This window comes from Arvicola amphibius, chromosome 2 (genome assembly GCF_903992535.2).
Source record: "Arvicola amphibius chromosome 2, mArvAmp1.2, whole genome shotgun sequence".
In the NCBI taxonomy this organism is placed as follows: domain Eukaryota; kingdom Metazoa; phylum Chordata; class Mammalia; order Rodentia; family Cricetidae; genus Arvicola; species Arvicola amphibius.
The window spans coordinates 13,315,719-13,330,017 of record NC_052048.2 but is presented as its reverse complement, the minus strand read 5'-3'; the positions used below and the strand labels follow the sequence as shown (position 1 = coordinate 13,330,017).

At 40.9% G+C, this 14,299-nt stretch overlaps 1 protein-coding gene across 1 annotated transcript in view; it reads left to right on the top strand.

The window, feature by feature from the left end:
- Positions 1-14,299, top strand: part of Ptpro (protein tyrosine phosphatase receptor type O) — a 133,070-nt gene that overhangs the window by 30,283 nt on the left and 88,488 nt on the right. Inside the window, exons 10-12 of the mRNA XM_042054499.1 lie at positions 3,580-3,853; positions 12,235-12,393; positions 13,464-13,616. Of these exons, the coding sequence (XP_041910433.1) occupies positions 3,580-3,853; positions 12,235-12,393; positions 13,464-13,616 (586 nt within the window). The remainder of the gene's footprint in view (positions 1-3,579; positions 3,854-12,234; positions 12,394-13,463; positions 13,617-14,299) is intronic.

Below are 14,299 nucleotides of genomic sequence, written 5' to 3'. Positions count from 1 at the left end.
GGAAGAAACCTTCTCCTTATACAGCTAGACCCGCCTGTCTGGAGACTGGTGCTGCCCATGCTGGGGTGGGTTTCCAACATCAATTAACAATCAGGACACCCTTCCATAGTTCAGTCTAATCTGGGAAACCCCTCAACTGAGCCCCCTTCTCAAGCGACTCTACACAGAGCCGAGTTGACTGCTAAGCTAACTAGGATGGTGTCCATTCCTTCATACAGTAAGAGTTGCCTTGAGAAATCTACATATCATCTTTGATCCTCAGTGACTTCACCTGTGTGTAGTGTGGAGCTCGGCGGGCAGGACTCTCCCACATCACCTGTGAGTTGAGATAACAACATAATTGGGTGTTTTGATGACTCAATGAGAGGATGCATCTGAAGTTATTTATGAAATGCAGAATTGGGTACATGGCTATTATGATATCCCTCCATGTCATGTAAAATCTTGGCACATCTCTCAACACAGTGGTCTCCTTTTTGTTTAAAAATGCCAGGTTTGACTTCTTCCTCAGAAGTGTCATATCTCCATAATGTCAGGAAGTAGTCCCTATGTTGTTCAGTACAGTAAACTGCCATTTCATCCCTCCATGCACAGCTTGATAAGAAAATGTCATTTATGTTTCGTACTAGTACACAGTGAGTGATGGAATTATTTATCATTCTGCATTGTGCTTGGATACCATAGAACTCTCTCCACATGCACACAATTCACAAGTGATATTTCTTTATTCTAGACATCACAAAAATGAAGTTCAGAGATCCTCGGATGTTCCTGAGCACTTATAGGTAGTAAATTGCCAAGCAGGAATATAAACACAGACCATCTGACACCAAGCCTGGGCGATGGATGTAAATAAATTATTTTACCTCACCGTATTAACTGGAGATAATAATACTTATGTCTGATGACTGCTTTAAGGAGTAAAAGAAAAATCATATGTAAAAATGCTTATTACAAAAGCTTGTCAAATAGTAGCCATTATTACTGTTTTTATTTGGGACAGTGAACCGCTAACCAGGACCTAAGTGGTCTCTGGTCAATCTCTTTCCTCATCCTATACCCCAGAGCCTATGTAGTCAAGCTTCCCGCCCTGTCTCCAGGAGCTCCTTCCTCTCAGGAATAGTTATGGGCCAATCACAAGCTCCTGATTTACCACTTCTTGCTACAGCCAAACCTCAGGCCCTAGTTGCTGCCCCCAGGAGCTGATCTTTAGTTCATGAACCACGAATCCCAATAGACATGAGAAGATAAACTTGGTCCCATCACTTCACTCCATGAGATCCCACCTCTTGAGATGGATGCTTGACAATCAACAGTTGTTGGGAGAGGGCTGTCACTTTTTTCCATCGTGTAACTGTTGGTGAGTTCTCCCTGCTCCAGTAAAGAGCCTTCAACCGCTGCTCTGGCAAGAAGTTGTACTTAACCTCAGTGGCTCTGCAGGAAACCAAGACATGCGAAGAGAAGGAGGCGTTGCGGAGAAGTGTGCCAAAGAGAGTGGGGGTCCAGAGGAGGGAGATGGGGCTGAGAACTACTAAATTCATCATATTAATGCATGAAACTGTTAAACAATAAAAAAAATCTTTCTAAATGTGTTATGTAAAAGAAATTAAGGTGAAAATCTTAGTACAGAGTCAAGCAACAGTGGTGGGCCCAGCTTCAAAATTTTTTCCTAAAGGTATTTTTACAGTCAGGATATAAATCAGGGATGGTTCCTTCTATTCCTTCTTCCTCTTAGCATAGAACTCATGCCTGAAGCATACAGTCCGACCCTCCTTCTGAGCATAGATAGATCCCAGGACAATTCGAGGTAGAATGGACCAGGAAGAAGGCACCAGCCAAGGCCAGGTTCCTTTCAGGCTCTGTGCCTAGCTTTCACTTGGCCCACTGCCTGTCCCCATTAGTCCCAGCGAGTGAATCTCATTAGCCACTCTGACTTATTTTTGGCAACTGGGGAGTGCACGGGCCAAGACTTATTTTCATAGCTGATACAATCATCGCCAAAGCTGCCATTAGCATGTGGAAGATTACTCCCTTTTCTGGAAGACGCCACTGTCTGTAAAGCATGGTGACACATTAGACATCTACTCAAACACAGACTGCGCCCCTGGCTTCCCCTCCTTATCGCTGCAGCCACCCTGGCTACTGGCTGGCTGAGACATGGTGCAAAAAATTCTTTATAATTATGACTTTGATGTTTGTAAACTTAAATGTTTTCTGAGTAAGTGAATCAACTTCTATAGTCAATGAGACGCATAAGCCAGATTTGACAACTATTCAGTGCTTGGCGCAGTTCTAGATTTTGATTAACAGGACATTTTCGTTGCTATTATGTGCTAAAAACTTTATTTGTGTAAGGAAGAAGTGAAATATAAAAAAATTAAATGAGTGAATTTTATTTTTCTTTTCCCCAAATGTAACTTACAGCTGTTGAGCCAAATACCCACTGTAAATCCTTATATGTATGATCTGTGGAAAATAGTGATAACTAGTAAGACTCTTTTCGGTGACCAAGATACAAATATTCTTAGATTCCAAATAAGCTACGAAATACACTTCAATAAAAACTATTATGGATAGGGTAGCACATTTTGTCAATGATTTCAATAAACTAAAATCTAAATGTTTTTCTCAATAATTGTCAGCTAATTTGAAGGTTTCGCTATCACCCGAGTGTCTGATTTACTCGGCATTTCATAAACAGAGTCATGGAGATCACCAAACGTGACCTCGTTCTGAGGCTTCTCTGTGTTTGAATCCTCATTTTCTTTCCTCCCTCGTCCCCAGCACACCTCCCTGCTGCTTCAGACGACTAAGGGACATGTTTCAGGTTCTCCTTCTCAGCAAGGAAAAGATAGGCCGAGAGAATGCAGCTGTTCGAACAGTTGTCTGGTTAGGGACAGCAGCACTTAGCAGCGTGGAGTAGATTCAGGGCACAGAAAGACTGAAGGCTTCTGTTGGCCTCACTCCAAGGGTGGAAGGTCAGCTGTGCACTGTCCTGTCCTTCAGGTGAGCATGAGCATCACCATCCAAGGGTTGTACTCACTGTGCACAAGGACCAGGGATCCAAAAGGCTAGAGATTCCATGTCTTCTTTGCTTAAGGGCTGGCTAATTTGTAATGAAGAGAATTATCTTCCCAGGATTCTGTCCTGACATCTTCCCCACTTTCAGAACTGACAGGTGAGAAAGAGAGAGGAAATAATTACCTTGAAAAGACTTCCTCTAAGATAGTGTTTGCTCAAACACTTCTCCCACTTCTCAGAACACAGAGCTTCGCTGGAAATTAACTTTGACAGTGACTTCATTTGTCATGTGCTCGCCCATTTGATGTGTATTGTATGCTTTTCACACGAAATACGCCATGAGCTCAAGATGGATTTTCAATGGAAGATCAAATGTTCTTAGTAAAATTCAGATCAAATTTCATGAGATGGGCAAACTGACTTCTGTTGTGTGACTGAAATATACATAGCTACCACAGGTAACTACGTTCACCACGAGTGTTTGCTTTAGGAAAATCACCTTGGTATAATTTTACGGCAAATCATCTGACTCTGACTTCTACCTCTTGTCTTTCTCAGATTGTTGCAACGTTCCACGTGACTGTTCAAGATGACAACAGCATTGTTGTGTCTTTAGAAGCTTCCGATGTCGTCAGCCCAGCGTCTGTGTATGTTGTGAGGGTCGCTGGCGAGTCCAAAAATTATTTCTTCGAATTTGAGCCATTCAACAGCACACTGCCTCCTCCTGTGGTCTTCAAGGCCACTTATCATGGTCTTTATTACATCATCACTCTGGTGGTAGTCAACGGGAACGTGGTCACCAAACCCTCCAGATCAATCACCGTGTTGACAAGTAAGCACCCTGTGACATCATTTTCTGTGCTCCTCCGGGTGTGTCCTCGTGAGTGTGTCTCCTATGGCTGAAACAGGGTCTACCAGAAAGGCAGGACTGACATTCTCTGTGCTCCTCCGGGTGTGTCATCATATGTCTCCTATAGCTGAAAAAAGGGTCTACCAGAATGGCAGGACTGTTTAGCGTGGGGACTAATGACATAACTCAACCCCCTCCCTGAAATTTAGAAAATAGTTCCTTACCCAAGCCCAAGCTTGATCATATTCACTAGTACTTTTAAAAAAAACTGGTTTATATTAAAAAAAAAGTGAACCTCATTGACAATATATTTTGAGACTGAATGATAATTTCAGGTTAATGACTGGACCACCCAAATTTCTCCCACATACCTTAAATGCATGATCTTAGATTGTTGTGTTTAGTCCCAGAACACATCTTCCTATATGAAGCAACTGATCCTTGAGAGAGTGAGTTTGCCTTCATAGCCAGCTGACTTGACCTTAACTGGACATTCTCAGCTGAGGACATAAAAACATGGCTGTTTGCTTGTTCTTTGCTATTAAACAGGGTCTTGTTGTATAACTTGGGCTGGCTTCAACCTCCCAGGTCTTCAGATCCAGCCTTCCAAATGCTGGAATTAGAGTTACACACAGGCAACAGCCACCATTCCTCATCGCACCTTAAATACAGCCTTGGCTTCCACTGCCCAAGCAAAGTGCTGAAAGATAAAGCGCAATAGAGAGTTGGTGCTGCCACTGGGAAGTTTTGAGCAGTGGCTTTAACTGCAGGTGATTTTAACCATGTTCTCTGACTTTAGCATCACGCCATAAGCTTACATATGTTACCATGTTCTCTGGCTTTAGCATCACATTATAATGTTACATATGTTACCATGTTCTCTGACTTTAGCATAACGCCATAAGGTTACATATGTTACCATGTTCTCTGGCTTCAGCACCATGCCATAAGCTTACATATGTTACACATGTACCATGTTACAGAGTACACGGAAGAGCTGTCTCTGTGAAACAATGGAGAGCGTCATCAAAGTCCCCTTTGTTCATGTGCTTCTGGGTGGGCTTTCATGGCTGCCATCATTAATCTGTCAGTTATTCGTGACTGTTGTGGACATAATTAGGGGAAAGGACAGTCCGACAGTGTCCGTTAGGATACAAAGAAAAGAGAAGCAATCAGAAGAATGGACTCAAAAGCAAGCGAGGGGACGTATTTTCAACCTGGGTGTCAAAAATTAATTAAAGTCTCATTGGCAGAATCCCAGGGTCATGATTAAATTCTGAAAATTAACAATGGCAGAGACCCAAGACCTGCAAGGCTAATGGAGCTAAAGGAAAGAGCTGGAAATTAATTCAATTAAAATGAAATCTCACCTGTAAAATCCCATCTTAAGTTCCAGGAAAAGATGAATCTGGCTGAGACTCAGGCCGGAGCGGTGGGTGCATCATAACTACAACCAACCCTTTGAAGTCAACATCCTGCTTCACACAGTTTCATCGCTTCACACCTGGCCTGAGACTTAATAGCTGTTCCTTTATCTTATCTCAGATTAGTTCAGCATGAATAAGAGAGAGTCAGGGGAGCAGCTACTAAAGTATTGTGCAAACGGGGATGTAGAAACACAAACCCTGTTCTGTTACATTTATCAGCAAGTACAGAGCCACTCCAAAGAAGTAAAGTTGGAAGCTGAAGCCCTTCAGCTGACAGTTATTAAAGGAATTTGAAGACTCTGTGGTTAGTCACACCTGTAATTCCTGTATCCCAACACTTGAGGCAGTGGGGCGGGAGATAAGGATTTCCGCATTAACCTCTGCTATATATCAAATTCAAGGCTAACCTAGGCTACATGAGACCCTAGCTCTTAAAAAGAAAAAAAGAAGAAGCAGAAAGAAGGGAGGAAAGATAGACATTCAAGTGTGTAGTTAGACTTTCTTTTCTGCCACCAGCCCCAAATAATGACACAAAGATTTATTACTTATAATTATCAAAGTTTGGCCTTTTAGCATAGGCTTGTTCCCAACTATCTTTTATAATTAAATTAACCTGGTTTTATTAATCTACGTGACTTTTACCTCTCTTCTATTCTGTGCCTATGACTTGTTTCTGCCTCTTGCTAATGTCTCCCCACCTCTCTTCTTCCCAGAGTTCCTCTCTCTCCCTGGAAGTCCCACCTATTCTCTCCTGCCTAGCTATTGGCCATTTAGCTCTTTATTAAACCAGTCACAGCAACACATCTTCACACAATGTAAACAAATACTCTGCCACACAAATGAGGTACAATCAACCCCCACATGTGGTTGCATGTGTATCTGTGAAGACCAGGGGGCTGTCTTCAGTGTTGTCTTCAGGGACACTACTCATCTTTATTTTGAGACAGGGGATGAGACAATATTCATTGTTGGCTTGCAGCTTGTCTGCTCAACTAGCCTAATTAGACACTAAACTCTAGGGAATCAACCTTCTCTACCTCACCAGCATTGAGACGGCAAGCTTGTACTATCACGTCTGACTATGGTGTGTGTGTGTGTGTGTGTGTGTGTGTGTGTGTGTGTGTGTGTGTGTATGGAGGTACACATGTGAGGCCACATATCTGGAGATCAGAGGAATGCAAGAATATATTTTCTTTTTCCACCTTTATGTGAAATGCGGGGATTAAATTCAAGTCCTCAAGCTTGGCAGCAAGCACCTTTACCCACTGAGTCATCTCCTCAGCCTCCACTCCGGGCTCTTATTATGGGTTCCAGGGATCAAACACAGTTGACAGAGCCATCTCCCCAGCATTACTGTGTCCTGTTTTAAAGGCTTAAGTGTCCCACCTCAGATTCCACTGCTCTCGAAGATGAAAGGGCATTTGTTGCAGCCGTCAGCCGTGTGCTGGAGCCTGTCTCTACGAAACAAGCAATGACAGAGCAGGACGCTCTGGGCAGCACTTGGATTTTTTGATACAGTTGCTCTGAGTCTAGAGAAAGTTGGGGGCATGGAGTGGAGAGGCAAAGAATAAATTGGGCATAATGGACTAATGTGACCAGTTCAAAAGAGCCCTGCAGCCATAGGCTCTAGCCCAGTTAATATTTAACTGATGACAATGGGTTAGTACAGTGTGAGCATTTCAGGAGAAAGAAGCTGTTTCTTGGCAGAAAAACATAATACCTGGAAACAATCACTTAAGAACTGGGAAAATGCTAGACCATGCAATTGGTTCCTGTGTCAGGGAAGATGTAGAAATGGTGAATGTCAAAGTTGCAGGAGACACATGGAAACAGCACATGGGTTTATTCGCCATCTACTCCTGTTATGGATATAAATAATCAATTTATTTAATTCTATTTATTGAGCATATTATCTGTCATGGCCGGGATACCAGAGAAATAGTCATACATAAAAACACCTTTAGCCAGGCCTGGCCAGATTGTTCAGTAGCTCTTTGCTGACCAGTTCTCCAAAATAATTCAGGAAAGATGGCCAGAAATATAGGGAGAGATTTTAAGTGGCCTGCAAGTGAGTTGAGACTTTACATGATAAAGAATGAAGACAGATCAAAGAAACGACAGGCGGTGATTTCCCCGGGAAAAGCTCTCGCACAGCAGAACCCCCAGGCTGAAAGACATCAAGTCTTGCCTAGACAATGGACAAATTACCAAGCCACTGTGTAAAGTTGTGTTTCAGAGACTGAGCATACTGTCAAAGTCTTCAAGAAGCCGTCCGTTGTAGCCTTGAGCAGAAGTGAATTCCCTCTAAGTCCATTTCCGATCTGTCACCCTTTTCTACAAAGCCCCGAATAACATAGACATGAAACACTACAGGCCACACACCCTGTATTGTAGCTCTTCAACTTTGCTATCGTCACAAATAGTATGTACATGAGGTAGCATGAACATGTTCTTCTGTTACTTTATAGAAACCAAAATCCAAACTTCAAAACATTTTCATGTGTCACAAGTTACTATTTCTCTGATTCCCATTAATCTCTTAAAAATGAAAACCCCACTACTGTCTCCTGAGACATCCAAGCAAGTTGCAATTCAGATTTAGTTTAGGAGTCTGTTGTTGTCCAGACTAATCTATTGTTACCCTATAGAATAATAGTGCCTACTAGGTACTGTTTAAAAATATACATGTTCTTGCAATATATAAAATTATGTGTCTTTCTCACTCGGACTGATAATATAAAATCAAGTGAATATTTAAGACATAACCTGTGACGAACAAATAAAAGCATTACCAATGGCATTAGATAGAAAGCTACTGGAAACATCAGGAACAAAGGAAAATTGAAACTGAGAAAGGAAATGTCACTAATGTAAGGGTGGCTAGTTTGTGACAGGGATACTGACTTATGTGAGAGAATCAAGTGGCTTCTGGACTTACATGTGTTGAGAAGAAACAAAGATAAAGGCTAGATAAGAGGCAAGAATTAACTCAGAAAGCCGTTAAAATGTTCTAAGGGGAAATTGGTGCAGACATGAATGAAAGCAGTGGCTGTGAATGGTGGCCATCACTCCTGTGTCCTGGGTGACTGTGGCCCACATACCTCAGGGATCCATTTAGATACACGCAGGTCCAATCTCTAATCATCTTCTAGACATGAAGCAGGAGCTTGGGCTGGGATTTTGGATCAGTCTTTTCCCCACATCTACCATCAGAAAGGACGGTATAATCATAGCTCCTTTATTGCTCAAGAGAACTGCACCAGGAGAAACAGGTGCTTAGGTCTCTCCCATTGATGGCCGGATTCTTCCTTAGATTTTAATCAGGCAAAGCAAGGCCATCTCAAGCAGAAGTGCCTCTAGTGTCAGCTGTTACTATCAAGCATGGGCTTCTTGGTCTTCCTGCCCTTTGTTCATGTCCTGTCTGGTAACCACATGCAGACCTTTCAGATTTTCACACTGGACACAGTATCAGAGCCCTCTGGCGGGAAGTGGGTGTGGTTACAGAGAACACACACTGGGCCTGTGATGTTCTCACTGAGACATAAACAGCTATGAATGTGGTCTGCAGCAATGTCCTATAGTTGTATATGCTGGTGCTGTCTATTGGAGAGTAAAATTTACACACCTCTTGCACACCTCCACACACCAACTTCCTTCCTGATTGTGGTGAATGGTTCAAAGAGAAGAGTTAAGGGAAAGGAAATATCCTAAATCTAAACATGATTTAAGATTATGTCAAATAATGGATGAGTGTTCCCCTACTCCACATCCTTTCCAGCATAAGCTATCATTGGTGTTTTTTATCTTAGCCATTCTGACAAGTGTAAGATGGTATCTCAGAGTTGTTTTGATTTGCATTTCCCCGATGACTAAGGATGTTGAACATTTCCTTAGGTGTCTTTTGGCCATTTGAGGTTCTTCTGTTGAGAATTCTGTTTAGTTCTGTACCCCAGTTTTTAATTAAATTATTTGAATTTTTGATGTCTAATTTCTTGAGTTCTTTATGTATTTTGGAGATCAGTCCTCTGTCTGATATGGGGTTGGTGAAGATCTTTTCCCATCCAGTAGGCTGCCTTTTTGCTTTATTGACTGTGTCCTCTGCTTTACAGAAACTTCTCAGTTTCAGGAGATCCCATGTATTTATTATTGCTCTCAGTGTCTGTGCTACTGGTGTTATATTTAGGAAGTGGTCTTCTGTGCCCATGCATTGAAGGCTACTTCCCACTTTCTCTTAGCCACTCTGAATGTGGGTGACAGTTGTATGGCTGAGGCAGGCTGTGGGGCCACTGGCAGTGGCACCAGGATTTATCCTTACTGCTTGTACTGGCTTTTTGGGAACCTATTCACTTTGGATGGATACCTTGCTCAGTCTAGATATTGTAGAGGGGGCCTTGGACCTTCCCCAAAGCAATGTGTCTTATCCTCTCTGAGGAGTGGAGGAGGGTGGGGTGGAGGGTAGTTAAAGGGAATGAGAGGAGGGGAGGGACTGGGAACTGGGATTGGTATGTAAAAGGAAAAAAGGCAGTTTGTTTTCTTTTCAAAAATAAAATAAATAAATAAAATAAAGAATTCCAAAAAAAATTATGTCAAACATGTAATTAGACAAAAACAAGACCTTACTGTGTAGTGAGGAGCAGTGGGCCTGCTTTTTGTCTCGCCTGGCTCCTGCACGGCTAGCTTTACACCCGAAATAACAACACACAAATTGTATTCATTTAAACACTGCCTGGTCCATTAGCTCTAGCCTCTTACTGGCTAACTCTCACATCTTGCTTAACCCATTTCTAATAATCTGTTTAGCACCACAAGGTGGTGGCTTACCCGGAAAGATTCAGCATGTCTGACCTGGTGGCTGGCTTCATGGCGACTGACCCAGAGAGGAGAGTCATGGCGATTGCCTCACTTCCCTCTTCCTCCCAGCATTCTGTTCTGTCTACTCCACCCACCTAAGGGCTGGCCTATCAAATGGCCAAGGCAGTTTCTTTATTAACCAATGAAATCAACACAAAACAGAAGACCCTCCCACATCATTACTGTGTGTCATATGTTTATTATTTATTAAAAGCAAATCTAAGATCAATTAATATTGGGATTGCTAGTCAAAAGAGGACAGCAAATTCTTGCTCAGTCGTCTACATTTTGCTCTTTCCATAAAGGCAAAAGGAAGTGCGAGGCATAGGACCAAGTTCAAGGGCACACTTGTCTCCAAGTCATGAAGGAAACTGAAACTCTAGTATAGTAGGAAGGGGCCTTGCTGAAGTCCAGGTATAAGAAGGGTAATCCTGAGTTTGGACTCCAGTTAGCAAAAGAATCAACATGTGCCATGCTACAGCAGGCACAGTTGGACTTTCCACCTAGAGAAGGGCACATAGATAATCTGAACGACAAGACAAAACCTCCCCGTAGGACTTGGTAAAAGTCTGCAACAAGCACCATAGCATCCACAATATGAAGGATCTCAGAATGAGTGACGGGCCACCGCAGTTGAGAGGGGACAATGACCGAACTGTATTAAAAGTGAAAAAAAACAAGCAATTAGCTTAGAGCCCATGCTTCAAGTCACATAAAAAAACCTACACTCACAGTGACAGTTGTCAAAAAGAACAATAGGTCAGAGTCTATTTAAAATAGCTATTTATACAGTATATTCACAATGTTCACAGACATAAAGATCAGAATAAAACTAATTTCCAGCAACAACCAAACAAAACATGGCACAAATGAAGCACGTAGAATATATACAGTGGAATTGAAATCTTTTGAAATAAAAAACATAATTATCTAGACTAAATTAAAAGTTTGCTTTGTTGATGTTTTTATTTAAAATATTTTTCAGACAATATATTTTGATCATAGTTTTTCCCTTTCCTTCCAGATCCTTCCCACCTCACTACCCACTCATATTTATGTTCTTTTATCTTTCTTTCTAAAAAAATCAAAACAAACAAAAATAAACAACAGAACAAAAATACCAAAATATATGATAAAAACAAAAACACAGGTTCTGTTTTCAGTTGGCCAATTATTTCTTTGTATGGGGCCTGCCTAAGTATGAATGATATACCCAGTTACACATGATTGGAGAAAACTGAGTTCCCTTTTGCCAGCAAGTATCATTTGCAAGTAGCTTCTTGTTAGGGGTGGGATTCTGTCTACTTCAGACACCTCTTTAGCCCTTATAATATTTTATTACAAAATTATTCAAATAAAATATAGCTACTTCCCTTTTTGGAAGGGTAGAGAAACTGTTTCTGTAAGCATGGGGTGCATAGGACATATGAAAAACAATCATGGGCTTTTTAGAGCATGTACTTCTAATGTTTCATGATAAATCAAAACCAAACAAATTAAGAATATCCTTGAGCTTCTGTAAAGAGAGGGGCTTAATATACATGATATAAATGATCGTATGCATAACACTGAGTGTTTGCACTCTTATTCATAACAGAAAAATCGCAAAATTCACACAAAGAAATAAATGACCCCATAAATATTTATCATTGCCTACAGCCAAAATTACTTTTTGTTACCTGTCTATTATTGATATCTAATTTTGTTGGCACAAGGAAAATGAACGAAGAATCTGCTAATACAGACAGATGCTGCCATAAAACCTATTAAATTGCATATGACAAGCATTATAAACTCCAGGTTTGCATTATGTTTGTCTAGTGAATTGAGACATTTGATATTTGTACTTCCTAACCTTCAAAGCTGTTGCAAGTGAGAAATTGGAAGTCGAGGTTGAGAGCTATTTGAAAAGCAGAAAAGATCATCAAAAGCATGCATTGTTAATTACTGCTAAGGCTCAGAGGAGGTCTTCGTGGAAGAAGGGCAATTGTAAAAGTGGGAGTGAGATTATATCAGAGCAACAGTGCATTCTTGGACTAACGATGGCTCCATCCCTCTCTCTGTCACCTCTCTTTCCCCCTGTAGAACCTTTGCCTGTAACCAGTGTCTCCATATACGACTACAAACCTTCTCCTGAAACACGAGTACTGTTTGAAATTCACTATCCGGAAAAATACAACGTGTTCAGCAGAGTAAACATCAGCTACTGGGAAGGCAGGGACTTCAGGACGATGCTCTACAAAGGTAAGAGGCAAGAGGTGGCTGGAGAAACATGGCTATTAACTTTCTGCAGACTTTTTCTAGATGATCTTGCTTATTCTAAGGAGTCTGTATAATTCACTACTTGACTGACAAATGAGCCATTAAGAAAAAGTTATTGATTCAAGAAAAACCTTGTTGTGAGGGGTCTTACTATATCCAGCTCATTTGCTGAGAATTGGAAGTCATAAATACAAAATGAGAAATTCTCACTTTGGTTTGAATTGTGTTATTCTTGCCAAAGGCGGTATGTCTGCTCCAGGACACAAAGTCAAGACAGTTTAGAGACAACCACACCCACAGCACTTCCCTCTGGGCAGGATGGCTCTAGGCTTCCTAGCAAGTGGGCAGCTTTCACCCACTTCCATTGGAGAGGGTCCAAGATTATTCTCAAAAGCAAAAGGTGGTATTTTGGGTATTTTGTGACCACTCTTCAGGTAAACCAATGAACGCTCTATATAAGACACTTTCTTCTTTTTTTTTAAAAAAAAGATTTTTTTATTTATTTATGTATATGTATACAACATTCCTTCCATGTATGCTTGCGTGCCAGAAGAGAGCACCAGATCTCATCATAGATGGCTGTGAGCTACCATCTATGGTTGCTGGGAATTGAACTCAGAACCTCTGGAAGAGCCATCTGAGCCATCTCTCCAGCCCCTATAAGACACTTTCCCTTTCTACAGGAGAAAACCTTCCTGTACACTTGCTGTTTCTTTTGTTATAAAGTGCTATCTCACTTATTTTTCCTATTAATAGAGAGCTAATATAATATCCATAATTCCTATATACACAGAACATTCAGAAGATAAAAAATTAATTTTAATTGTGTCAAATTGTGTTAGGAATGCTGACAGTTAAAAAACAAAGACTTTTCAGGATTAGCGGCTCAGGCTCAGTTTTTCATCTCCAGCCTCCCAGTTCATTTTTACTGACTGTGCCAGGCATCAAGGGAAAAGTCATTTTGTAGATATTTAAATTTAACTGGGACTTTCTCCAAGTATGTGACATTACAAAGCTCCTAACTTTAAAGTAACTGGTCTTTCCCTTCACAGACTTCTTTAAGGGGAAAACAGTATTTAACCACTGGCTACCAGGAATATGTTACAGCAACATAACCTTTCAGTTGGTATCTGAGGCAACGTTTAACAAAAGTACTCTGGTAGAGTACAGCGGTGTGGGCCATGAACCCAAGCAACACAGAACGGGTAAGTCTTCGGAGGAATTGAACCTCATAAGAAAATAGCTCAAGAAAATAAGTGCTGCTGTGTGTTTACTTTTAATGTTTCTAAGGGGAAAAATTCATAATATTTCTAAGAAATATTTTGTCACAATGCTAAGAAAGAACTTATTTTTTATAACAAAGAAAAATTTGTATCCATATTAAAGATATCTAAGCAAAATATTCAAGAAGAAAAATCTAAAGTAAATCAATGGAAGCTTAGTTTTTATGTTTTTGAATAAAATTACAGATGATAGTCTTAAAAGTTATAACCAAGTTACTTACCTGGATCTGGCAGGTTTTGCTTACTCTCTAACCTTGACCAGTGTCCACGTGGAATAAAAGCAGATGGCAGACATCCTAGTACAGATAATTGATTATTGAGAGGAAATATTAGGACTCAGGCATGCCTAAAGCTTTCAGTACTGACCTTAGTAGCATCGGTAATAAGGAAAACCCTTATGGACCGTGAGAAGACTTGGAGGCAAGGAGTGGGGGGGTGGATATAATCAAAATACGCTGCACACCTGTATGAAATTCTCAAGTCACTAAAAATACTGCAGAAAGACTATGGTATGAATTGATGGCTAGAGGAATGGATGCATAAACTACACACATACTACCAAATATTATCGTTTAACCATTATTGAGGGTGCCTGGTGTGTTCAG